The following is a 24,252-nucleotide window of genomic DNA, read 5'->3' as shown; positions in this document are numbered from 1 at the left end:
GGAGAAAAAAGCACAGTCTATTGGTGGCGCAACTGCAGGTATCCAATCCGAAAACTGAGGGAGAGAGAGATAGAGAGAGACGGTGGGCTGAGTATAAATCCGGGATAAAGTCGGTTCTAGACTTGTCTATAAGTGAAGATTTTTGAACATGTCAAAAACTCCATACACTTTCTTGGATTAAGTGGGGTCACGTGGCACCTCCAGTAAGTAAGTATCCTCGTGACGGCCAAGATGTCACATATCCAACAACACAACAACACCCATCGTTCAGTTCATTCATGTGCCTTCAAAATCCCGAGATGCTTCGCTTTCATCTCCGTCAATGCTCAATAACTTCATGTACAGTCGTCTGTCTACATCCACCTGTGTCCCCGATGTTACATGACCTTCTTGGATACACATGCATATATCCCTCCTTAGTTCTTTCTCCCCCTTTCCCTTCTCTCTTTCTCTCTTGCTGCTTGTTTGACCCTATCTCACACCTTCCTTGTCTTGTTTCCACCCGTGCATCGTGTAATCAAGCGAACAACAAACGCCATCCTTTGTAATCCGAGCAAAGTCTTGGTCTAATTCAACCCCCCATGATATCCATCAAGTGACATCTTCATCGCTAGCGTAAACACGTCATCAGTCTCGCATGGCGAGACGGACTGTGGGATGCCTGCCCAAAAAAAAACACCGAAGCCATTGCAGCCAGTTGTGCATGTATAAATACTACACACGTCTACAACAGCTAACGGACAGCATATTGACTTGGTAGTCACGGCGGGAGCAGCAACGAGATAGCCGGCGGTACCGAAAAACGCGGGATTCGAGTGCCGGGCTCCTATGCTTCAACGGCCTCGCCCTCAACGTCTTCAGTCAACGCACCATCACCTTCGTACTCATCATCCAGCTTCTCCTGCTGGGCAATGGCCTGCGCAGACACAATCTCTGCCAAGCGCTTAAGCCTAGGGGTTTGGAGCCCTGGTAATCATGTTAGTCAATATCGTCTTCTTGTGCAAAGGGCGTCGTCATTGAGGATACTCACAAGATGGGGTGTATGTCTCCAGTGCCGTAATGACACGAGGCTCGGCAATCTCGTACGGGCCCGAGTCGTCCATGTCGACGGCCTGCAGCAAGAGAACGTCGCTCTTCTCGGTGACACGAGAAGCGACCGCCTTCATGATCTCGCCGTTAATAGGCTGCTCGTAGTCGGCGACCAAGTACTGGTTCAGGAGTTTCTGGATTTGGTTGGGTGACAGCCTGTGGATAAGGTTAGCAACGAAATATGTCTATACGGCCAATAAAGGGCTATACTCACATCCAGCAGATGTCTTGAATAATCTCGATATCGTTCAGCGTAGCCTTCTTGAGCTGCAGGAGCTTGGTTGCTTGCTGTAATGCCATTGTCAGTATGCTGCTGTTAAGTTCATGAATTGATGTTGCGCAAGACTTACCATCAAGTGTTCGAGCTGCAGAGTACCCTCGGGCATGTCGTGGCTCTTGCACCACTCCTCGATACGGGTGATGTTGTAGTTGATCTGGAGACCACGCTTCCACGACAGGAAGTTGCGGCGCATCAGGAGATCGTTGAATGCCGTGACACCGACCAGGCGGAGTAGCTCAGTCACCGTCTGGAGGATGATGGTGTCCTCGAGGTAGTAGGCCTTCATGGCCCGGTAGACGTTGTTCAGCAGGCTGAGCAGGTTGTCCATGCTGTAGGCCGGCTGCGAGTTCGTCTGCAGCAGCTTGCCGAGGAATCTATTACTTTCATTCGTGACAAAGCCGGGCAGGGACTGGGACTCGATGATGGCAGGAATGATCATCTTGCTGAGCTTCTTCTTCAGCACCTTCATCCAGGTGTGGTAGATGTTGAATTCCAAGCTCTCCAGGTCGTGCTTGACGATCTCGAGCAGGCGGTCGTACTCATAGTTGTCCGTCTTCTGAGCCTCGTACCAGTCCTCGGCAAGGAAGACGAAGGAGAGCATCTCGTGAACGTTGGACAGCCAGAAGGCGCCGGGGTTGATGGCCTCGTCGCCGTCGTGCTGCATCACCTCCTGTTGGATCGACTGCATGACGTTGGCCAGGAAACGCTCAGACTCCTTGACAAAGCCGTTGTTCCACATCTCCGAAGTAACGAGGTTAATGAGATAGGATGGGAAGAGGACCTCCTTGTCCGAAGGAGGGGGGTTGTTGTTGGGAGAGGGGATCTTGAGGTTGCGGATCAGGCCAATAGTCACCTCCTCGTTCAGACCATCCTCGTCGGCCAGAAGGCTCTCCAGCTCCATCTCGATGCTGTCGACACCGGGAACGAACCCGGTGGGCTGGTACTGCCTCTGGCCGGCGCCCGTGACTGCCATAGAGACGGGACGCGGGTTGAAGGCCGCACTGAAGCGGTCCATACCCCGAGGCTCCTCGCCAACACTGCGTCGCTTCGTCGCCTTCTTGGAGTTGGACGACACCAGGTTGATAAGGCCGTTGGCAGGTTGGGGAGCGGCGTGGCCGTTGATGAGCTCTCCGTTGATAGGTCCGGCGCGCCTGGCCAGCTCGAGCTGGTCCTGAAGCTCGTTGAGCTGCTGTCGGAGGGTTTGCTTCTCGTTCTCGTGAGCCTGCGTCTCCTCGCGTATTCGCTCGAGATCCGAGTTGGTAGTCCTCAGGGACTCCCTCAGCTCGCGCTCTTCCTCTTGCATTCGCTTGACGTTCGAGTTGGACTCGTCGTAGTTGAGCTGCAGCTTCTTCATGTCTTCCTCCATGGCCTGCAGCTTGGCGACGGCAATACCGGCCTGGTTGGCTTCGGCCTGCAGCTCCTTGGTCCGGGTCTCCAGGGCGGTGTGACGGTTCTTCCAGGACTTGATCTGGTTCTCGTAGTTCTCGACCTGGCCAATGAGCGTCTTGTTCTCCTTCTTCATGGTTCCGAGGGACTGCGTCAACTCGACGACCTTGTTTTCCAGCTTGTACGAAATCTGCTTCAGATCGCGAGCCTCCTCGCGGACCTTCTTGTACTCCTGTCTGGCCATGCGTCCGCGCCACCTGCTCTGGATCAGAGTCACCTTTCGGCGGTAATCTCTCCACTCGCGCATCTGCATTCTCCGTCGCCAGACTCGCTGGATCAGGAGCACCGCGTTTCCTACGCGGGTTTCCATGATTTCTTTCCGTCGAAGGTAGCCCTTGGCCGCTGCTTGAGCGAGGACGACGTTGTTGCGGATGCGAAGGTACTTCTTCCTTTGCTTTTGCCCACGCCAAACTCGTTGGATGGACGTGGCGGCTTTGACAGTTCGGAGCTCTTGAGCTTTCCGGCGGGTGATGTAGGCTCTGGTGAGGGCCTGAAAACGAATTATGGCGCTACGCGCCTCGAGATATTTGGTTCGGTAGTACTTGGCCTTCAAGTTCTTCTGGATCATGATGGCACAAGAGTTCAGGCGCTCGGTTCGCAGGTTCTCCATGAACGCAAGCATACCAGCGCGGAAGAAGATCTTGGTCAGACCCAACTGGTACTTGTCCTGCCCATTTCCGGTGCTCTCACCGAGGGCCTTGGTCAAGATAGAGTTCGCCATCTGGCGGATCTCGGCGGTCCACTGAGTGGATGGGACCAGCATGTAGTAACGGAGCGCAAACTCTTCGTAAGTCCATCGAGTCGGGTAACCAGCACAGCTAATGCGGACTGTCTCAAGGACACCACAAGCCCTCAACTGACTGAGGACCATGGGGCCATCAAATTCCCAGGCCGCCTTGGCCTCGTTGGGCTTGATACAACGGATGTAGTGCACATCGGTGTTGCTGATTGTGTTCATAAGCTCGATGAGCGAGGAACGGAAGATACCACCGAGAGTTGGCTTGCGGTTAACAGCAACTCCGATCTTTCTACCCGCAGTAGGCTTAGCAACCGACGTCGACGCTGCCAGGTCCTTCTCGCGAACTGAAGCAGCAGCCTGGAGAACCTCTCCCAGGAACTTGTTGCTACTGGCTCGCAGAACTTCCATGTGTTCATCCGGCACAGTGTCTCTGTTCTTCTCAATAAAGCCTTCGGATTCGTAGGTGACATCCACAGCGTAATGACACACAGTGAAGGAGGATTTGCCAAATCGAGGTTTCTTGTAGAACTTGTGCTTGTCGCCGCTGCCCGCGAAGTTATTGTGCAGCTTAGTCACGAACTGTTCATCTGAACCCATGGGAAGACGGGATTCTTCATCCAAGAGCGACAGAATACCCATCTTGTTCTCGATCAGATCGATACATGGCTGGTTGTCGGCAAAGTCGATGAAGGTCCAGTCGATCTGTTCCCTGACGTACTCCTCCTGCTCCAGCTTGAACACGTGGGCATTGAACTCCTGCTGGAGCTTTTCGTTGGCATAGTTGATACAGAACTGCTCGAACGAGTTCTTGGCAAAATGCTCGAAACCGTAGATATCAAGGACACCAATGAAGGAGACCACTCTGTTCATCACTTCCTCCGTGGCCAGACTGTTGTTGACGACCTCAACGAGCCAATCGAACATGCTCGAGTAGATGTACTTGGCGACGGAGTCTCGAACGACAATAGCTTGCTGTTGCGTGAGGTTGGACGTGATCTTCTCTCCTCGAGTAATGAGCTGTTTCTTGACAATCCATTTGGCGAAGTTGGTCGCATCGATGCCGAGGATCTTGCAGGCAATCTCCAACGACGGCTCATTCGGCGCCAGGACACTGTCGTTGCGCGAAGCAGTAATCTTGACGTTACCGAGGTGCAACAGACCAGCCAAGAGCTTGAAGATACCCTCCTGTTGCCCGGCGTCGACTCCAATGGTAGTGAGAGACTTCTTGGTGGCCTCGAACTCGGCCTTATCATCTACGCCATCGATCACAGGGGCACCTCCCTGGTTCATGTAGTCGTACTGATCAACAGGCAGCAAGCTAAGCTCCTTTCGCTCAGCGTCACTGGCACCAGCAAGAAGCTGGTAGAAGATGTGGTAGTTCCTCTCCTTCAGGGGTTGGAACACCAATCTTGAGCGCTCGAGCAGGTATACGCGGATCTTAGCTCCGATAATGTTGGTGTTCTCATCGAACATAATCTCAATGTACTTTCCGAATCGGGACGAGTTGTCGTTTCGTGTCGTTTTGGCGTTACCGAAGGCTTCCATGATAGGATTGGTGGCCAAAATCTGCTCCTCCGTCTCACTCATGGCTTCGGCGCCCTTCTTTGACTTGCCTCCTGGGTTGTCTGGGGATTCTCTGGTAGCGAAATACCGCATAATGTACTTTGCGCTGACCGTCTTTCCGGCTCCTGATTCTCCGGAGACGACAATGGTCTGGTTCTTCTTGTCTCGTAACATGTCCCTGTAGATTTGTCAGTCAACCGGACCGTTTTGGAAAGGGGGGCGTAAAGCGGGTGTATTCACGCAAAAGCCTCCTCAGCAATGGCAAACAGATGCGGCGCCTGGGTCGCTCTCTGCTTGCCAGCGTAAACCTGCACCATACCCGGGACATAGAGAGAGTCCACCCTAGCGAAGGGATTTGAAGCTATGAGGACGATACCACTGTATGTGTAAATCTCCTTCTGTATATATCGGAGCCGAATCGCTTGGAGAACTGGAGGGGAGCAGAAGTCAGCAAAGGAACCACATGGCCAATGTTTCCCAGCTGGCGCTCTGCCATGCTACTGAAGGATACTAGGATTATGGAGGGGCAGCATACCGGCGGGTTCGTTGAGATGGGACAAGTTCGTCAAGTCATCACTGGCTTCAAGCATCGTAGGATTCATCAATGGCGGTAATAACGGGTCCTTGCCGCTCTCTAGGCCCTCCAGCGAGAGCTCGACTTTTTCTCCTGCAGGGCCACACGCGGGTCAGTCTCTATCTCTCATCATCGTTTTGGGAAGAACCGGTCTGCGGCGTGCTCGCGGACTCGTACGCACCTCGTCATTTTCAAGCTTGAACACCAGCGTCACCTTGTTGCCGTCGATTTGCTTGTTGACCACCTCGGAAGCCACCCAGCCCTCGGTGGCATCGGGTTGCCAGGCTCGTGTTCCGACATCGTAGTTGGACGACATTAGGTCGGCAGCTCGACTCGGTCGTCGACTGGATTAGGTACGGGGGAGAAGGAGAGGGCCTCGGCAGCAGGTTGGGAGTAACGAAAGGTCGTCGTGAAATCGTATCGCGTCAATTCAGTGAGGGGAAGCAGGCCGATGGTACGGTGCCAGTCGTTAAGCAGCAGCAGCCAGAGTAGAAGACATTCGCGTGGGTAGAGATTAAGGATTTGGTTGGAGGACAACCCGGAAAGAACACGCAAACTATGTACTATGGTGAAACGAAGCTGCGTCTACAGCTTGCTGTCAAAGAGAAAGCAGGGCAGTAGTAGAGGTGGGGGGGGAAAGAGCCCTCGTAGTGGGATGCTCTGGACTTGGGGAGAGGTGGTAGTGAGTGGGTGTGAGATGTTGAGGTCTCGACAACAAATACGCGTTGCTGTCTCTCTTTTCGCCCTCTGTGGAAAAAAAGTTGGACAGGTAGAGTTGTGTCGATGCTGGCATTCACACACGGAGTTATTGTATGTATGATAGGAAGCGCTATGCCAGAAATTGGGGATAGGGAGCAGCAGCAGCTGGAGCAAGCAATCACTTGGGATGGGATAGGGATCCTTAATCCCTGACAGGGGCTCGCTCCTGGGAAAGAAAAAGGGTCCGCTCGTGGATGGATTGCACTACACTACGAGAGTGTACTTGTCTATACAGTACACTGACATGGGCTGCTACTGTTGGAGTTGCGGTGCTTCAACATCTTGACTCGACTCTCTCCCCTAAAAAGTCCACTGAGCCCCCCTCGTGGCCCCCAAGCACTAGTGCCAGCTTTGGCGCTTTTGTTAGCTGTCATTTTCCGAGCCTGCATGCTGTGTCGGCCTGCCTACCGCCTGCAGCAACATGAATGGCGTGTGTGGCAATGAGCCAGCAAAGTAAAGTACCTGCATATCTCACTGAGCCCGTCTCGAAAGCTTGAGAATACCTTTGACTGGCCGGTCTGCATAGGAGGTATGCATCATGTGGGCTTGCAGTTGGGCCGTATGGGATGGTATGCCACTTATGTTTCGTTAAGTATGAGGCTGGTACGTTATCGTGTTATTCGCTAGCTTCGCTTGGGGGGGCTGGCCGCTGAATCAAATCGGAAACTCCAGGATGGCTGAAGTGATCTGGACAGAAGTGATCGATTGCAGGTATGCTTAATTGAGCACGCCAGTGCTATACTATGTACATCATAACACACTGCTACGCACAACGGACGGCTAGGCTGGGAGGAACAGGGGAGTATCTGCAACTTGCACACACCAAACGCCGCCAATACCGACGAGTACGCAGCTACACCGTGCAACGCATGAAGTCGGAAGTCAACTGGCAAATAATAGTCCTGTTATATCACGGCCGGCATCGTTGGGCAGGCAAATGCGCTCTCCCCGGGGACCACCAACCCACATGGTCAAATTGCCATAGACGACAGTATTGGGAACGAAAGGGCATGCCGGGTGTGGTGTACCTTGCTGGCGGAGCGTCCCTTTGTTTACTTGCCGAGGGGGAGAGGAGGGGAGGGATGATATCTAGACCGCCTGATGATTTCCGAGGCGGAAGAGGAGAGGTTGGGGGACAACAAAGAGACGGTGGCCTTTTCCAACCCAGCACTAACTAACTAAGTATCCGGCGGGGGTACGGTAGAAGCTTGCGAACCCATCTTTCTGGCTGCTTGTTGCTTGTTGCTTGCGTAAAATAATAAAAACCCAGGGTTCTTCGATACAAGCGGTATGAGCATCCCCCCTCTTCACTTCAGCAGGGCCTAAACACCCATGGAGAAGCGCCGTGGCTTTGATAGTCATGTTGCTGTTTTGAGATGGCACATTATCCGATGTTGTGTGACTGTAGCCGTCGCCGCACCCGATTCCAAAGCAGACGAACCTTCGACGTCGCTGTCAGGGTCGTACTATTTTGATTCGTCGTGAAGGCCAAGATGGGATGGGGATGGATGGATTAGCCTACCGAGGTATGGTGGTACAAGTGCGTGCGTGTGTCCAGCAGCCAGCCCATCCAATGCCTGCCACACCTCCCACCTCCTAAAAGCAGGTACGCACGCCACACCGACAAATCTACCCTCAACCCTCAACCCTCAACTTAGGGACAAGCATGTCTCAAAATACACACGTACGTGGCTTGTGTTGCTGCTTCCAACTTCCTCGTACCTGTCACTGCATACGCACTTACCAGAACATGTAAGCCCTTGCTTGCAATGCATCACTTCGTACAGTGGGAGCAACAAGCTGCTTCTCGACATATGCAGAGGCAGCTGGGGAATTCTGCCCACCGGTGGTCGATATTGCCTGGTGTCTGTGTGCGGGTGGAGCCTCTTCAACAAGACACGATTCATACTGGAGAACTGCCCGCTTTGGCCCATGTTTCAAAGTGGCTCTCTATTCCAACAGCACCGTGCTCGTCGTCAGCCTAGCCTCCCGGGTCTGCCACCAACGGCATACCGTCCCAGGGACCCAGAGACCCCTATAGACACCCTAGACAGACAAGAATACATAGGAGCAGCATTCCACGTCGTCTCTAGCTATGTCAGCAGGTCAGGTCAGGTTGCAGCAGGTCGCCGTCGTGGCAGCACGTAACGACTTGCTCAATCCCCCGGCAGTGAAGCTTTCACTCGTGCTAGTATCATTAGGGTAATCTTCTAGAGAAACTCGTGAGGGGAGAACCGTTAGTGCGGCAATGCAGTCCCGAAGATCCATGCAGGGGTAGTGTTGGCACCTTCACGCGGTGTAATGGCTCGAGCTTGGCTTGAATATGCATCTTGATGCGGCAATCTATAGACGCTTTTGTTTATTTCCCCCAGTGAAACTCGCTCCTTTTCTTATTGTTGAACCTGTCCACTGCCTGCCAGTCGGGTCACGAGCCATGGCCTGTTCCCGTACCCTTCTGAATCTGTTGAATGTTACAATGCCCCCGGGTTGGCGGGCCTGATGTTTATCTGAACTTCGCCTTCTATTATCCCCTACATACACCGTTCAGATTCATAGGTTGCATATGCATGAATTCCAGTTCGGGGAATGGAAGTTCGTCCTCCTAAGATTAGGCGTATCTGGATTATCTTTCGGGGTCGTTTCATATGATATGTGTCGTTAGTATGAGCCTCGACATGAGACTCGACGAAGCTCCGCCATCTTAGTAAAGGACGCGGACCAGGATACGTGAGCTCAAAGCTTCCAGGGACTCTGTGATCTCCTTGATGTCGTCCTTGCTCACGTCGCTAACGTCGGCAAGTAGATAAGCGACATCACCTCTGCTGTCACTGGTCTGCTTCGGTACGTTATGGTTGCCAAGGACCTCGTTAACTTTGCGGAGGACACCTGGGACATTCTTGTGGATGTAGATGATCTACTCGGCAGTTAGCAAAACCGTAGTTGCGTCAAAAGAAATAAATGTGCAAGTAGCAGTAGAGATGAACGTACCCGAGCATGGTTAGGCTCGTCAAGCGTCAGAGAACGCAGGTTGACTTCGGGCATGTTGACACTGCCAATAGTAATACCCTGGTTGATGTACCGAACCAAAGCGTCACCGACTATATATCACAACAACATTAGTAAATCAGACTTCTCCTCGACGGCGGGGTGGTTTCTTACCTTCAGCGCCGATAGCCCGCTGGGCTTCCTCGGTGCTACCACCGATGTGAGGTGTGAGGATGATGTTGTTCAAGCTTCGGAGGTCCTCGCCCCAGGAGTTGAGCTCGCTGTTGAAGTAGTCGCCGTTGGCCGCCGGCTCGTTGGGGTAGACGTCCAGGGCAGCGCCAGCCACCTTTCCGCTTCGCGAGGCGTTGATGAGGGCGGGGATGTCGACAACGGTTCCGCGGCTGGCGTTGATCAGGTAAGCACCGTCCTTCATCTGGGCGAACTGGGCCGTCGACATCATGTTCTTCGTCTCGGGCAATTCCGGCACGTGGAGGGTGACAAAGTCGGCCTCGTTCAAGAGGTCGTTCAAAGTCGGGACCTGTCGGGCGGTACCCAGACCCATCAAGCTCAGGACATCGAAGTAGATGACCGTCATACCCATAGCCTCGGCCAATACCGACAGCTGAGAGCCGATGTGGCCGTAGCCGACAATTCCCAGGGTCTTACCACGGATTTCCCAGCACTTGTTGCTGACTTTGTTCCATGTACCACGGTGCATCTCATTTGAGCGATCACCCAGTTGGCGGGCGAGAGTGATGATCTCGGCAATGACCAACTCGGCCACACTGCGGGAGTTTGCAAAAGGTGAGTTGAAAACAGCAATACCATGGTCTGCCGCATAGTCCAGGTTGACTTGGTTAGTACCGATGCAGAAACAGCCGACGACAAGAAGGTTCTTGGCATGCTCAAGCACCTTTGCCGTCAGCTTTGTCTTGGATCGAATACCAATGACGTGGACGTCCCTAGAGATATCTGATAAGTATCAACATGTAAGATAAATAAGAGGCTATAGCCTCTTCTAGCTCTTCATGAGTTGCAAGCCGAAATTGCGATTCGTGGCTCAGGGGCAGGCAGCGAGCCCACAACGCTCGTACATGGACTCAAGTCTATGCGAGGGTCGCCCCCATCCACATACAGCCCAATTCCTGAATTGTTAATATCCCAGTATAAAGTATGCCCACGGTACACTGGAATAGCATGACCGAACAGCCGAACGGAGCAGCAGCGTTGCACAAACAACTCATACCATAGCTCTTGTGGACGATCGTGGATGCCCAATAATTCAGGAATTGGGCTATATGAGTTCGTTGTAGGAGCCCCAACGAAAACAAAGAGCCGGAAGAAGCAGGGTGAAAGAGGGGGCGGCAATTGGCTTACTTGATCTTCTCAATCAGTTGGTCCTCAGGCAGGGAGGTCTTGAGAGCCTCAACCTGGTAGCCCTGACCAGTTAGGATATCGCGGCCGCTCTGGTTCACGTTCTCCAGCAGCAGGATCTTGATATCCTGGGTGTTGAACGGCTTGAGAGGCTTGGGTGCGCTCTGTTGCGAATGCATGGCCGCGAGACTGCCCGTGCCGAGCGAGGGTGTGTGGAAAGTTGCGTTGGGTGAGGTTGACACACTATGACGCTCCTCCCGCGTAGGGATCGCAATATTCTGGGGTTGCGACATGGTAAGAAGAAATGGCCGTTCGGTCTACAGACAAGGACGAATTTAGGTTCGTCGAGAAGGAAAACCCAGGTTATCGAGGCGAGTTCAGCTTATTAGAGAAAGTAATCCGGGTCTATCGCGTGGAAAGTTCAGTGTATAAATAAAAGTAAAGGTAAGTAGTAGGTAGTATTTATTTGACTCATCCAAGAATCAATGCAGTCAGTCAGTGTCAGTCACAGTAGTCGTTCGACTTAACTAACACAGGGCCGGCCGGCGGGACCTTGGCAGTGGAAAAGTTTTTGGGCAAACAGGTGGTTAGGTAGAGTGTAACCGAAGTACAGTGACAGAGGAACACCTGGAACCTGATCACCAACGCAGCCTGGACACGCAATTCGACGCTGAATTATTACATGAATCAGCCCTCTTTATTGGTGCGGCGGCGCTTTTCTAGTGGTTCGCTAGTATCCAGAGACGCTGGAATCTGGGGCCTGCCATGTTGGCCTCCGGTTATCGGATTGCATCATCGCTCATATTTTCCACCTTAGTGAGTGAACTGAACCTAAAACCAAAAATGCCCATTCCACAGTGACGACGGTTGTTTGCTATGTCCGACAATGTTTCCCATCTTGGAGCTGATTACCAAGCAGCAGCTCGTCACTGAGCATCTGTATGCGCAGCAGAGCAGAGCTTCACTCATTAAACCCGTGCATAGGTGAATGTGCTTACACTGCACACTAGGTCACACACCATCCCGAAGTCTATATCTTTCACCCTTAAGGAGTACTTGGCGATTCGTTTGACAAGAATAACCTGCCCACCCTCAAAAGCATGGACAAGCATTAACCACATGTTTGTTTTCCGAACGTGAGTAACAATTAGAAGGCCCTGCGCTAGATACATGTACAGCTCTCCCCTGAGACAGGTGACCGAAGGTTTCATTGGCATATCTTTCCCAGCTGGTATTCCTCAACGGACCTCGAGCTGATGCCTTTCCATGTTCATAACCGAGAACCCATATCAGAAGTCATTCCTCTATTAGCGTTATACTGCACCCTTCTTTCACTTTAATCCGCCAGCCTCACCCGCCTGCCTGGCCAAATCTCATAGGGTGAGAAGGAAAAACCTGTAAACTACCAGTGAACGCATAATGAGATTTCCGAAACAGCCCTATAACATGAGGGAATGCCAGTCTATTTTTGGGAGGAATGGTCTTGCAGCGTCATGAAAGCAATCGCTGCATCATGTGCATTATTGGGGCGGTGGGCAGAAGCCCAATGACCGCATTTCCATTGCGCACGCCAACAGCAAATATGGCCAACAACGTACCACATGGCCTGTATTTATCGGCAACGAAACGCCGGAACGGAGAGTCGATTAAGGGCAGGCTATTTAGCTCTGCTTGCACTCGGCAGCTTCCTTGTTAGGCTTCGCGCCATCGTCCTGTTGCTGATTAGCACCGCGTGGTCAAGCTCCGAAGGGGGTAAACTGGGTGGTTAGCGGAAACGTACATCTTCCTCCGACTCCTCCTCATCCTCATCACGGTCGTCGCTGAGATCGTCATCATCCTCATCGTCCTCCTCATCGTAATCGTTCTCCTCGAAATCGTCCAGCTCCTCGAAGGCCAAGGCCTCGCCGGTGAACCAGTCGATGGCGCGGGGAATCAGCTTCTCCTTGATATCCTCGCCGAGCTGGTAGTCCAGCTCGAGGCGCTCCTCGATGTCCGAGGCGGCGGAATCGTCGTCCTCAGTGGGAGCCTTGGGAGGGGAGAAGAAGTTGAAGAAAGACTCAGTAGGAACTGTCTTCTTGACAATGCGGGTTTGCTTCGTGTCTACAAAGTGTTAGCTTGTGTATCACCACTCAATGCAAATGTTGAACAATCTTTGGTGATGCCGCTTACTCTTGTTGCGTTGCTTCTTGCTCTCCACCCGGACAGTCAAATCCTCACCCTCCTTCCAGTTGATCTTGTCACCCTCGGCGTGATCGTAGATGAAGTCGCCGCCATAGCCACTTTCGTTCTGGTAGAAGTAGGTCTTGGTGATGGTCTTGTTTGTGAAGAACTTGTTGTCGTCGAACTCGAAGATGAGGCGGAAACCGGGCTTGTCGAGGTATTCCATGCGGATGTCGATCAGGTGCTTGAGAGCACCCTCGTCACGGTCCGTGATCATCTCAGCAAGCGAGATCTGGTTCTTCATGGCAGAGAGCCAGAACTCGGGGATACCTGAGACAACCTCGGCAGTCTCGGCGGTCTCAGCAGACTTCTCCTCCTCCTTGGGCTTGTCGGCAGCGTCGGCTTCAGCCTCCTCGTCATCGTCCTTCTCACCAGCCGCGATTTCTTCCTCAGAAGGCTCAGTACCACCGTTGACAATCTTGGCACGCTTCTGGTAGAGAGGAGTGAACTTGGCGAAGTATTTCTTCTCCAGCTGGAGAACCTCTTCTTGGAATTCGGCTTCCAACTTGGAGTGCTCCTTCTGGATGCCCTTCAAGCCAGCAACACGGCGGCGAACAGGAGCGGGGAGCGACTCGATGTAGCCAGACGAACGGCCAACCAGAGAACCTAGGCGACCCTGGATCATCTGGACAAGGGCGGGGTTCTGAGCGAAAATGGATGCGGCAGCCGCACGCTCAGCGTCATCTGCGAAAGACACACAATGTTAATGACCTCATCCTACTATACTAAGCGAGTCTGTCGCGCAGAGCAATCGAACTTACCCTCCTTGATGCTGGCCACGCCGGGCTGTTGAGCGTGGGAAGAGATAGGTGCATTGTTGGCGGGGGTGTTCTGCGGGGTCCTGAAATGGCATAAAACGTCAGTTTCCAATCTCGAGGCGATAAGAGGCCTCGCGAGATAATAGCTGAAGCAGAGGTAGCTCGGAAGGACTCACGGCGCAGTCACGTCCCGGCGGTTCTTGATGGGCTCGGCCATTGTGATTATGAATTTGCGGTGTCGTGGACCAAAAATGGGATTTTTGGTTGGGGAAGATTTGGGTTGGGTAGCGGTAACTGCAAGACCGTGCAGCAGTCGCTAGGTAAGTAGATGTTGATTTTTTAGACTGGACCAGCAGGGGGGGTCGCAGATCAACAACAAGACAAGACAGGCACGAGGTTCGGTGCGAGGTCTAAGACACACCCCAGGAAATTCAAGTTGTCAGGTTCAAAGGCGACAATGGGGATCAAATATGTAGGAGTCGAATCTGGGAGTTGGAAAGAGAAGGGAAAAAAAGTTGGAGGGCGGAACAAAGTCCCAAGTTCAGGTGGAGTTAGTGTGTGAAGACGAATGGCCTTGGGCTGGAGTGAGAATGTTCATAGCATGTAGACAAGTAGAGTGACGAGCTAGACCTAACCAAGCCCTTGTTGCTTGGGAGTCACTGGAGTTGCTGGGAGACTTGCTGGGAGAGGTTGTCAGTTGTTGGACCTTGGGACCCGATGAGTGGCCAAGTTGGTGAATGGGTTGAGGAGGGACAAATGGTTGATGAAAGATTCTACTGGGGCGAAGGTGGGGGAGGCCAGAAGGCGTGGCCCACTCCAGTTTTTAGTGGTCGCAGTGCAGTCGAGGGCCTACAGAAGCAGATGGCAGAATATTCAATCTGCCTCGCTGATGTGCTTCTACCTGCTCCCCGAGACAAGCCATCCCTCCCGCGCTGCAAAGCCGTCTCTCAGTATCGGTATCTGTACTTCCACGCAAAGCAGCAAGTTGTTTATTCCCTCTTACCTAGGGAAGAAGTGGGTAGCCAAAAGCAAAATTTCTCCCTCTACCTTACCATCCATACCTACTTGGCTCACTCTCGAGTATGTAAGGAGCAGGAATATCCCCGTCCAACCCACACTTTGGAGATGGTTTGAGCAAACTTGACGTATCTAAAGAGCTGGTGCTGGTATCGTCTATCGCGCATTAGTATCACGACTGTTTTATCTGCGTGTGCGACGTACAAAGCCTAACTTTGTCATCGGGTCAACTTAAAAATTTCGAAGTCACAGACATGATTATCGGCTACATACGGCAGGCCACTGCCCGCTTATACATGCGCATATGCCAAATGGATGTCCGTCAATGTGAGATATATGAGTTTCCAGGCAGTCAGTCGATGAGCCATGATTCCCGATAACTGCGGCTATGGGATGATAGCCCTACTGGGTATATATGTGTCAGTCCTATACGTGAGAACCTAAAAGAGGTATAAGAGACATATGCGGTCATATAACATATGTCGCTTTTCCTCCGGGATCTTTCTGGCCCATCGTCTCTGCACTCAGTCATGAAATGCAATACTAAGTCAATGAGTCGCTGATGATGCCGACTGGACTTTGGAGCCGCCGATAATTTGGCCGCCGATATGTCAGCTAAAACCGCACGCCTGTTGTTTAGGTACGAGGTAGGAAGCCAAGCACCCGTCGACACTATACCCAAGTGGGTATCCCGGCCTCTGGGGACGGCTCCGAGTTGCTTACATTTCCCAGTACAGTATCCGTGGTAGAAGGGGAAATGCGTTATCATTTGGGCCGGAGTACCATCCTCGGATCAGAGCAGTGTGTATGAGTGAGTGAATGTCGCAGCAATTCGCAACCCTCGAGACCAATCAGTTCATGTGTTGATCCCGTTGAGCCGGTTCGCAAGTGATATGTGCGAATGTCGAGGCATGGGGGGTTTAGATGCACATACAGCAACAGCTCCACCACCAACATGCTTTAATTTTGTTCGCAGAACAGCGGTGACCAACTGTTACTCGCAGTCGACGGCACAAGGCTTCCCATAGCTCGTCCGCACTTGAAGCTTGGGAAATGATTGGCTCATTGATATATCTCGAGAATAAGCACACAGATGGTGATGAGAATGAGGATATAATATCAGATCACTACAAGCCACCCCAGCAGGCTATATTCACATCGCAAGAGAGAGAGAGGGAGAGAGAGTGTGTGTGTGTCATACAGCAACATCGGGCTCTTGTGCGATCGCGTACATGTCTGTTGTATTTACAAGAGACGGGAGGGATATAAAAGCAAGCAAGTCGAGTCAGTCCATTGCCCACAGTGCCTCACTTACACGATCAAACATCCATGCGACACGTGAAGTTGATACAGGTGACCCGTTTCCGCTTATCGCTGATAGCAGGTGCGTGGTGCTTATCTCCCGTCGCTGGTGGGGGCTTCGAGCTTATTGACATTTTATTTTCGACGGCCTGGCCTGGCCTGGGGTATTGATTGATAGGAACCGAACCGCGTGATAGCCGGCCCATCGTGCTGTATTAAGCCGTAACGCAGGTACCACCAGCATCGTCATCGCCAAGTTCGCGTGTGATTCGACTAGGTTAGGCCAATTTTCACAGTCGCCTCGGGTTCGACTGGCTCGATATACCCTGTCGCTGAGAGCATCCGCGTTCAACTTACCCGCAACCTACTGTGGAAAATCCGCAAAATGCATTGCGATTTCTTCGAGGGCAACTGACATATCCGAAAATGAACGACGAACGAGACAGAGAGCCCAATGGGGGCCAGCCGCCCAATGGGCGTGCGCCCTTCTACCGGATGAGCTCCAACCAAAGCAGCTCGAGTGTTTTCGAGGACGTCGAAATGGCGCAAGATGAGGTACGACTTTTCAATACCTTATATCCAAGGAGAATGGAATGCGCTCTATGTTGCTGCAATACTCAACAATGGCTAACTCACGTTCTTGCAGCTGTTCTCCGGCCCCATCGCAGAGAGTCTACCTTCCAGCATTTCAGCCTTTGCGCATAGACGAGGACGTGCCGATTCCACCACGAGTTTCGCCTACTATAACGAGGAAGAAGAAGAAGCCCTACGAATCGACGAAGACGATAGAGAATCCCATGTATACGACGATGGCTCGGTCATTATCGATATTGACGACATCCCTTTTGGTCTAGGCCAGGATGAAGAAGAGGCGAGCTCCGAAGGGCTGCTGGAAACCGCTCTCGACCACGAGCATTATGCAATGCGCCGGCGATCTTCTACCTATTCCAGGAACTCAGTGCACTCTAGGCTGCTCCGAACGGATAGTGGACGTACAGAAGCGAGCGGTCGCGGCTACGGACGAGCCAGCCAAAAGCTCTATATGGTGAATGAGGATCTGACAATCGTCATTGCCGGTTTTCGTACGAGTCGCGTTGGATACGCCGCGTATATCTTCCTCTGCATTGCAACGTTCGGATTGGCATATCTGTTACTGCGCTGGATTCCGAGGTGGCAGGTGAAGTTGATAGGAAAGTCATGTCCGCTGAGGGAGTGCGAATGGGTTGTTTTGGAAAACCAATGGAACGAGATGTCGGTACTGCCAGTCTCCGCCAGGCTTTACGATCGGTCACTGTCGACAGTCTTTGGAGCCCCTGATAAGATCTATGCGCAGTATCTCGAAGACGACGCCGATCCTATTCTTCCTGAGCTCCGTGTCTTGGTATATCGATACGTGCGGTTCTTCTTCCACCCCCTGAAAGACAAGTTTGTCGTATCTACTGGCTGGGAAGATCCGAACTGGAAGAGAGTAAGGGCTGTCCGCGCTGGATTAGACACGGACGAGAAAGACGAAAGAGAAAATGTCTTCGGCGCGAATATCATCGACATCGAGCAAAAATCAATCTTTCAGTTGCTAGTGGACGAGGTAAGCAGATACCCACCCCTGCTCATCTGGTAGATGTGCAGTCCGACAACTGCATATGGAAAATCCAGCTATACCGAGCTCATTTGTACTAACTTGGTTCAGGTATTCCACCCATTCTACATTTTCCAAATCGCCAGCTTGGTCCTCTGGTCTTTGGATGAGTACTACTACTACGCGATTTGCATTTTCGTCATGTCGGCTGGTAGCATTGTGACTACCCTCATTGAAACCCGCTCAGTCAGTACCTCTGGAGCCACCCCTCTTGAACATATAGCTAACACAGTACAGACAATGAAAAGATTGAGGGATATTTCCCGGTTTGAATGTGATGTTCGAGTCATTCGCAGCGGATTCTGTAAGTGGCAACGAAGGGAAATGCAAAGTCATAAGCTAATGTGATTAAGGGACGACTGTTACCTCTTCCGACTTGGTGCCTGGGGACGTCTACGAAATTAGCGATCCTAGCCTAACGCAGTTCCCTGCCGACAGTTTACTCCTAAGCGGAGATTGCATCGTGAACGAGAGCATGCTTACTGGAGAATCTATACCTGTCTCTAAGATACCTGCCACTGATGAGACACTCAGTGAAATGAAACTCGGAGCTTCTACCATCTCGTCTGAGGTCGCACGTCACTTCTTGTTCTGTGGGACGAAGATCGTTCGAGTACGTCGGCCTCAAGACGAGAGGGACGATCAAGCGGTGGCGCTTGCGATGGTTGTGCGCACAGGGTTCAATACCACGAAGGGTTCGTTGGTTCGTTCGATGCTCTTCCCGAAGCCGTCTGGCTTCAAGTTCTACCGCGATTCTTTCCGGTACATAGCTGTCATGGGGTGTATCGCGATCCTTGGGTTTATTGTATCATTTGTCAACTTCCTACGCCTCGGTGTTGCTTGGCATCTCATTGTCGTTCGGGCCCTGGACCTGATCACTATTGTGGTTCCTCCAGCACTCCCTGCAACTCTTACCATTGGCACCAACTTCGCGCTCAGCCGTTTACGGAAGAAACAGATTTTCTGCATAAGCCCGCAGAGGGTTAATGTCGGTGGAAAGCTCGACGTCATGTGTTTCGACAAAACAGGTACGCTTACAGAGGAAGGGCTAGACGTGCTTGGAGTGAGGCTCGTGTCAAGATCCACCAACTCGTTCGAAGATGTGGTGTCAAAGGCTGAATCACTCGTGCCACGAGCAAACTTTGGAGTCAACGATGAGAGCCGATACGATACACACCATGCAGCTCTTTTCACCATGGCCACTTGCCATTCGCTACGATCCGTCGATGGCGAACTTGTTGGCGACCCCTTAGATTTGAAGATGTTCGAATTCACAAAGTGGACCTTCGAGGAGGGCCACCATGGCGGCGGCGACCACGAGGACGAGGATCAAGGAGGCCTGTCGCCATCGGTTGCACGCCCGCCTCCCGTTACTCTCTACGACACAGATGATTATGGAACTGCCCAAGGCCAGAATGCCCCTATCGAGCTCGGTGTCTTGAAGTCCTTCGAGTTCGTCTCTCACCTACGAAGAGCAAGCGTGTTGGTTCGTGCTTTTGGGCAACAAAGTGTCGACATTTACGTCAAGGGCGCCCCAGAATGCATGAAAGAGATTTGCCGGCCAGATACATTCCCATCGGACTACGAAGAGCTACTGTCTCACTATACACACAAGGGCTACAGAGTCATCGCTTGTGCTACGAAACATCTGAAGAAACTATCATGGGTTAAGACACAGAAGATGAAGCGAGAGCAAGCTGAGAGCGATCTGGAATTCGTTGGGTTTATCATCTTCGAAAATAAGCTGAAGCCTACTACGGCAGCTGTACTGAAGGAGCTCACGCAATCAAATATTGGCTCGATCATGGTTACCGGCGACAACATTCTAACGGCTATCAGCGTCTCGCGGAATTGCGGGCTAGTCGACAGGGCTGCGCATTGCTTTGTGCCTCATTGTGTCGAAGGAAACTTCCAAGACCCAAATGCCGACATCCAGTGGGAGAGCATCGATGATGGTAATCTGAAGTTGGATAATCGTACCCTGCTGCCGCTGCCGGTTTCCCCAGAACAGGATGTTTCGCTGCCGTATGACATCACAAACTTGAAAAACTACTCGTTGGCAATCAGTGGCGATGCGTTCCGATGGATAGTCGACTACGCGCCAGCCGACGTGCTTCAAAGAGTAGGTGGAATCCTAACTGACTTCCCTGTATCTGCACTGCTAACATGTTCCAGATGCTTCTTCGAGGTAAAATCTACGCCAGGATGTCGCCCGATGAGAAGCACGAGCTGGTCGAGAAACTACAAAGCATAGGCTATTGCGCCGGTTTCTGCGGCGATGGTGCAAACGACTGTGGCGCGCTGAAAGCTGCCGATGTAGGCATCTCGCTTTCGGAAGCTGAAGCATCGGTGGCGGCGCCTTTCACATCTCGTGTCTTTGACATTCGATGCGTGCCCGATGTTATACGAGAGGGAAGGGCTGCTCTTGTCACGAGCTTCAGCTGTTTCAAGTTTATGAGCCTCTACTCGTCCATCCAGTTTACGTCTGTCAGCTTTCTATATGCATCGGCGTCGAATCTTGGAGATTTCCAATTCTTATTCATCGACGTCTTGCTTATTCTACCAATTGCCATATTTATGGGTTGGGCCGGCCCTTATCCAGTCCTTAGCCGCAAAAGACCGACCGCGGATTTGGTATCTCGGAAAGTCCTAACGCCCCTGCTGGGACAGATTCTCATTTGCATTTCCATTCAAGCAGCGGCATTCCTATTAGTGAGAGAGCAACCTTGGTTTATCCCTCCTATTATTCACCACGAGAAGTCCAACATCAAAAATTCCGAGAATACTGCTCTTTTCCTCGTATCTTGCTTCGAATACACCTTCATCGGAGTGGTCATGAGTGCCGGATATCCATTCCGACAGCCCATGCATAAGAATTGTAAGTCCTTCCCTCCCCTCTCTTGCTCTCGTGCCCCCTGGCTATCTTACCACAGCTGCTAATCTGAGCATTTGTCGTACAGGGCCTTTTGTCGGTACGATCATAGCCGCTCTCGTGCTTATTACCTACATGGTCTTAGAGCCGGCCCACTGGCTGCGCAAGCTCATGCAGCTGACCAAGATGAGCTACTCGTTCAAGACAACGCTCATCGGCCTCGGCATAATTTACTTCGTCCTCGCGTGGGTATCGGAGAACTACATCTTCCCGCGGCTGTCGAGGGCGCTGGGCAAGGCGAGGCTGGCGCTTTCGAACAAGCCCAAGCAGAGGAAGGAGTACAAGGTGATTGCGGAGAGGATGCAGATGTAAATTAACGCGATGCTGCTACTCACGAATAGTTGACATACTTGTTCATGCATTGTATTTGTATAGATTCGGGAATAAAGTACAAAGTATTTTTACCAATTAGGTGGTACATTGCTTGGTACTGGATCCTTCGTGTTCAAACTATCGCATAATGTTCGGATGTATTTCACTCAGAAAGGAGGGCGCAGAGGAAGAAGAAGTAGAAGTAGAAGATTGTATGCATCGAATAAGATGTCAAGATACCAAGAGCGCCCAACAGATGAAGACCACTGATACTGCAAGTCCTGGAAATTGGTGCTAAATATCAAATCGACTATAATTGTGTATTCGCCATTCTACAACCCGTAGAGATGAATCGGACAACCTGAGTTTACCACCAAAATTCATAACTAGCTGTAGCGTTATATCAACGGAATAATGTGTCATAATTATGCTATACGGTTCACTCCAGCGGCCTCTTCCCATTGCAGTACCGCATATCCTTCTACTTCTGATCGAATATAGCTGTCGAATTGGGCGGCGGCATGTGGTCTAAAGTATTTGATGGGAAAATATATGGCGAGCGATTCAACAACTCGGTTGAATACACATCAGAGGAAAAATGAGTTCTGTACAGCGGCGAGAAGCCCAGCCAGTTTTAATCCGCTGGCCATGCAATAAACATTTCAACTGAGTGAGCTATAAGGTATATCATCCACTTTTTACACATACACACTCCGCTATGCTCCTAAATGTTCCCTGTTGTATAAAACATAACATATTCAACCCTCCATCTCGACGTCTTTGTCAGCGTCATCGACTCCGTTGGTAGGCTCGGCAGCCTTTTCCCTCCTCGGGATCTCAAACACGACGGCCCCGTTCTTGCCGCCCTGGACTGTCTTCCACCGGCCCAGGCGGTGCTCCTTGCCCACGGCCGCCACCACGCACAGTCCGTCAGCGCCGCGGTAGCCCCGTTCGAACAGAGAGATGTCGTTCACGACGCCCTTGACGAACCAGGGCTCGCCCTCACTTGGTTGAGTGCCGTTGCTCTTCACTTCTTGGGATTGGGACTGGGATTCAGCTCCAGAGAACCCGTTGAACTCTGGCGAAGCTTCCATAGGACTGGGCTGTCCAAGGACTCCCACGGGCTCGATGGACCTCTTGTCCTCGCTTAAGCGCCATAGCCGCACGCAGCCATCCCAGCTTCCAGAGATAATAACGTCGGAATAAGGCAGTGTGCGAAGAGCAGTGATCCACCGGGGCTGTTCGGGGGAAATTTGTTTGAGATCGGGCACCTTTTCTGCAGATGCTTCCTCGGGGAGGAGTGGCGGCTCGAAGCCATGGGCGTGGGGGAGAATGAATAAGGGTTTCTTCTTGCTGATACTCCACAGGGATATCGAGCCGTTCTGCGAGCCTGTGACAAACAGCTCGTCGTCTAGCATAGCAACCCGGTCCATGCTATTCTCAGCCGCCAGGGACTTGGGATTTATGTGATCGCCCTTAGTCTTTTTCTCGCTGCCGCCGCCGCGGAAAACCAGCTGGGACTCCTCTACCACCTTCCATAAACGCGCTGTGCGGTCACGGGCGCCAACGGTAACACATCTTTCTTGGGATAAAGCCGCGATATCGACAACTTCATCGGCATGTCCATATAAGGTTTCCTGGAAAATCAAGTATTAGTACCTTGGGCTTGAGGCAATGTGTGACCGAACAAGGCACTTACGACATAAGCAAAAGGGGGCCCGTCCTCTAAGCTCCAGACTTTTACCGTTCTGTCCTTGGAAGCAGTATAAAGCTGGTTGGTTCCGCGCCGGAATGCCAGTCCAGTTACAGCGTCTCGGTGATGTGTAAAGACTCTAAGGGGTTTGAGTGTCTTGGCATCGTGTATAATCAGGCGACGGTCGCTACCCCCTGTCACTACATACTGCCCGTCCTCTGAAGCGGCGACACACAGGATTTCGCCAGTGTGGCCTTGGTAGTTCTTGTTTTTAGCAGCTTTAGCCCTGTCGCCTTGTCGCGAGAGTATCTTGTCGGGCTGTCTGCGCGGGGGAGCCTGCTTCTTCGGCTTCTTCTTGGTCGTCTGGGGGAATTGGTCGGCAGGCAAGTCCTGCAGTCTCCACTTGACGAGGGTTCGATCTTTGTGTACTGTGTAGGCGAAGGGGGCGCATGTTGCAACCGAAGTCGTAGGCAGAGTATTGCCTCGGAACAAGGTGTGAGAAGCCTTTTCGGGGGCCAATTCGCCGGCGATGGTACGGTAGACTTTGCCCTTGGCCTCGGCGACATCTTCTCGCAGCCTGCGTTCGAGTAGGATATCTCGGTCCACATCTTCGGCGTTGAAGCCAACTTCGACTTGCTCCTTGACATTCTCAAGATAGCGGGAGGCGAGTCTCAATCTCTTCTCAGCAGCAGTCTCTCCTTCGTTTTCCGAGTCGGATCCTTCTTCCGAGGCCTCAGGTTCGTCGAAGGCGCCATCTTCGCTTTCTGAACTGCCGGATATCGACTCGTCGTCCCGTTCTGGTCGCTTGGAGGGCGCAGCAGGTTTCGTCGCTTTCCCGGGGCCTTTGGCAGAGGAGCCATAGGGTTTCTTTTTTGGGGTTTTCTGTAGTAGGCGCTCTCTTCCGCTTCTTCTGGGCGCCAGGTATCGTGAAGAAGGAGGACATTTTGGCGAGTTGTCGCGGCTGTTGTCCTGATTCTCTTGCAATACGCAGCAAGACCGAGATGCTACTCTCCCAAAAAGTTCGTCCTCAAACCCAGTAGATCATATCGCAAAAAAAGTTACAGTGGGGCGCATACTAGTGTGGCTAGACCCACGTTATCTCCTTATCGAAATCCCCGCCTATGTGGCTCAACCCCCGACCCTCCGAGTCTGTCTGGAACCCGATTGCGGCTGAATTGAAGGCTCAGGTGTTACCCAGGCTAACCCCAGCAACATCCAGCCAAAAGCAGCAGCACAGGCAAGGTAGAGTGGGCCGCTAACTGAACCAGGCTGTAGCTTGACTGCGCGTCTGTATGTGATTGCACCCATCATCGCCTTGCGACAGCTAGACGACCTATCCAGTTGACGACCCGAGAGCTTTCAACCGCAAAGCATCGCCGAATCTCAACCTCTCGTACTACGAACTCTCTCTATTCAGTCACCGCCTTGCACACTTGCCCAACATGTAGGTCTTTCCGAAACAGAAGCTCGCTTGAAGCTCCAGCAACAGCAAGCTAACCAAACCATCTATCTCGCAGGGAGGTGCTTCTAGGAATCACGGGCAAGGACTTTACCTTGATTGCCGCTTCCAAAG

General features: G+C 52.1%; 5 protein-coding genes across 5 annotated transcripts; 1 reads left to right on the top strand and 4 right to left on the bottom strand.

Annotated features, from left to right (window-relative positions):
- Window positions 1-826: 826 nt before the first annotated feature.
- On the bottom strand, window positions 827-6,007 carry PG998_006991 (myosin MYO2; the record flags this gene model as incomplete). The annotated part of the gene is made up of 7 exons (XM_066873807.1): window positions 827-966; window positions 1,031-1,245; window positions 1,304-1,377; window positions 1,440-5,295; window positions 5,358-5,547; window positions 5,653-5,784; window positions 5,869-6,007. 7 exons carry the CDS (start codon window positions 6,005-6,007, stop codon window positions 827-829), a joined length of 4,746 nt encoding a protein of 1,581 aa, XP_066729752.1.
- Window positions 6,008-9,151: 3,144 nt separating this feature from the next.
- Window positions 9,152-11,102, bottom strand: PG998_006990 (D-3-phosphoglycerate dehydrogenase 1; the record flags this gene model as incomplete). Its single annotated transcript, XM_066873806.1, has 4 exons — window positions 9,152-9,364; window positions 9,439-9,548; window positions 9,610-10,397; window positions 10,813-11,102. The coding sequence occupies 4 exons, from the start codon at window positions 11,100-11,102 to the stop codon at window positions 9,152-9,154; spliced, it is 1,401 nt and encodes a 466-aa protein (XP_066729751.1).
- A 1,345-nt stretch (window positions 11,103-12,447) lies between these two features.
- PG998_006989 (uncharacterized protein) lies at window positions 12,448-14,140 on the bottom strand. The gene is made up of 5 exons (XM_066873805.1): window positions 13,964-14,140; window positions 13,791-13,870; window positions 12,979-13,713; window positions 12,590-12,909; window positions 12,448-12,521 (listed from the first exon to the last, which is right to left on the bottom strand). Exons 1-5 carry the CDS (start codon window positions 14,002-14,004, stop codon window positions 12,471-12,473), a joined length of 1,227 nt encoding a protein of 408 aa, XP_066729750.1. The 5' UTR covers window positions 14,005-14,140; the 3' UTR covers window positions 12,448-12,470.
- A 2,392-nt stretch (window positions 14,141-16,532) lies between these two features.
- Window positions 16,533-20,986, top strand: PG998_006988 (uncharacterized protein; the record flags this gene model as incomplete). The annotated part of the gene is made up of 7 exons (XM_066873804.1): window positions 16,533-16,661; window positions 16,753-17,691; window positions 17,794-17,928; window positions 17,980-18,046; window positions 18,096-19,864; window positions 19,918-20,620; window positions 20,703-20,986. The coding sequence occupies 7 exons, from the start codon at window positions 16,533-16,535 to the stop codon at window positions 20,984-20,986; spliced, it is 4,026 nt and encodes a 1,341-aa protein (XP_066729749.1).
- A 758-nt stretch (window positions 20,987-21,744) lies between these two features.
- Window positions 21,745-23,622, bottom strand: PG998_006987 (component of the u3 snoRNP complex; the record flags this gene model as incomplete). The annotated part of the gene is made up of 3 exons (XM_066873803.1): window positions 21,745-22,623; window positions 22,686-23,483; window positions 23,575-23,622. The coding sequence occupies 3 exons, from the start codon at window positions 23,620-23,622 to the stop codon at window positions 21,745-21,747; spliced, it is 1,725 nt and encodes a 574-aa protein (XP_066729748.1).
- Between the last annotated feature and the right edge of the window lie 630 nt (window positions 23,623-24,252).

Source organism: Apiospora kogelbergensis, assembly GCF_038363985.1.
Source record: "Apiospora kogelbergensis strain CBS 113332 chromosome Unknown utg000005l_segment0_segment0, whole genome shotgun sequence".
NCBI lineage: Eukaryota > Fungi > Ascomycota > Sordariomycetes > Amphisphaeriales > Apiosporaceae > Apiospora > Apiospora kogelbergensis.
This window is presented reverse-complemented; position numbering and strand designations above follow the sequence as displayed.

Coding starts and splice junctions, on each gene's coding strand:
- PG998_006989 (XM_066873805.1), bottom strand. CDS start 14,004: ATGGCCGAGCCCATCAAGAACCGCCGGGACGTGACTGCGCC. Junction 13,714..13,790: donor CGTGGCCAGCATCAAGGAGG/GTAAGTTCGATT, acceptor TGTCTTTCGCAG/ATGACGCTGAGCGTGCGGCT. Junction 12,910..12,978: donor CAAGAAGCAACGCAACAAGA/GTAAGCGGCATC, acceptor AACACTTTGTAG/ACACGAAGCAAACCCGCATT.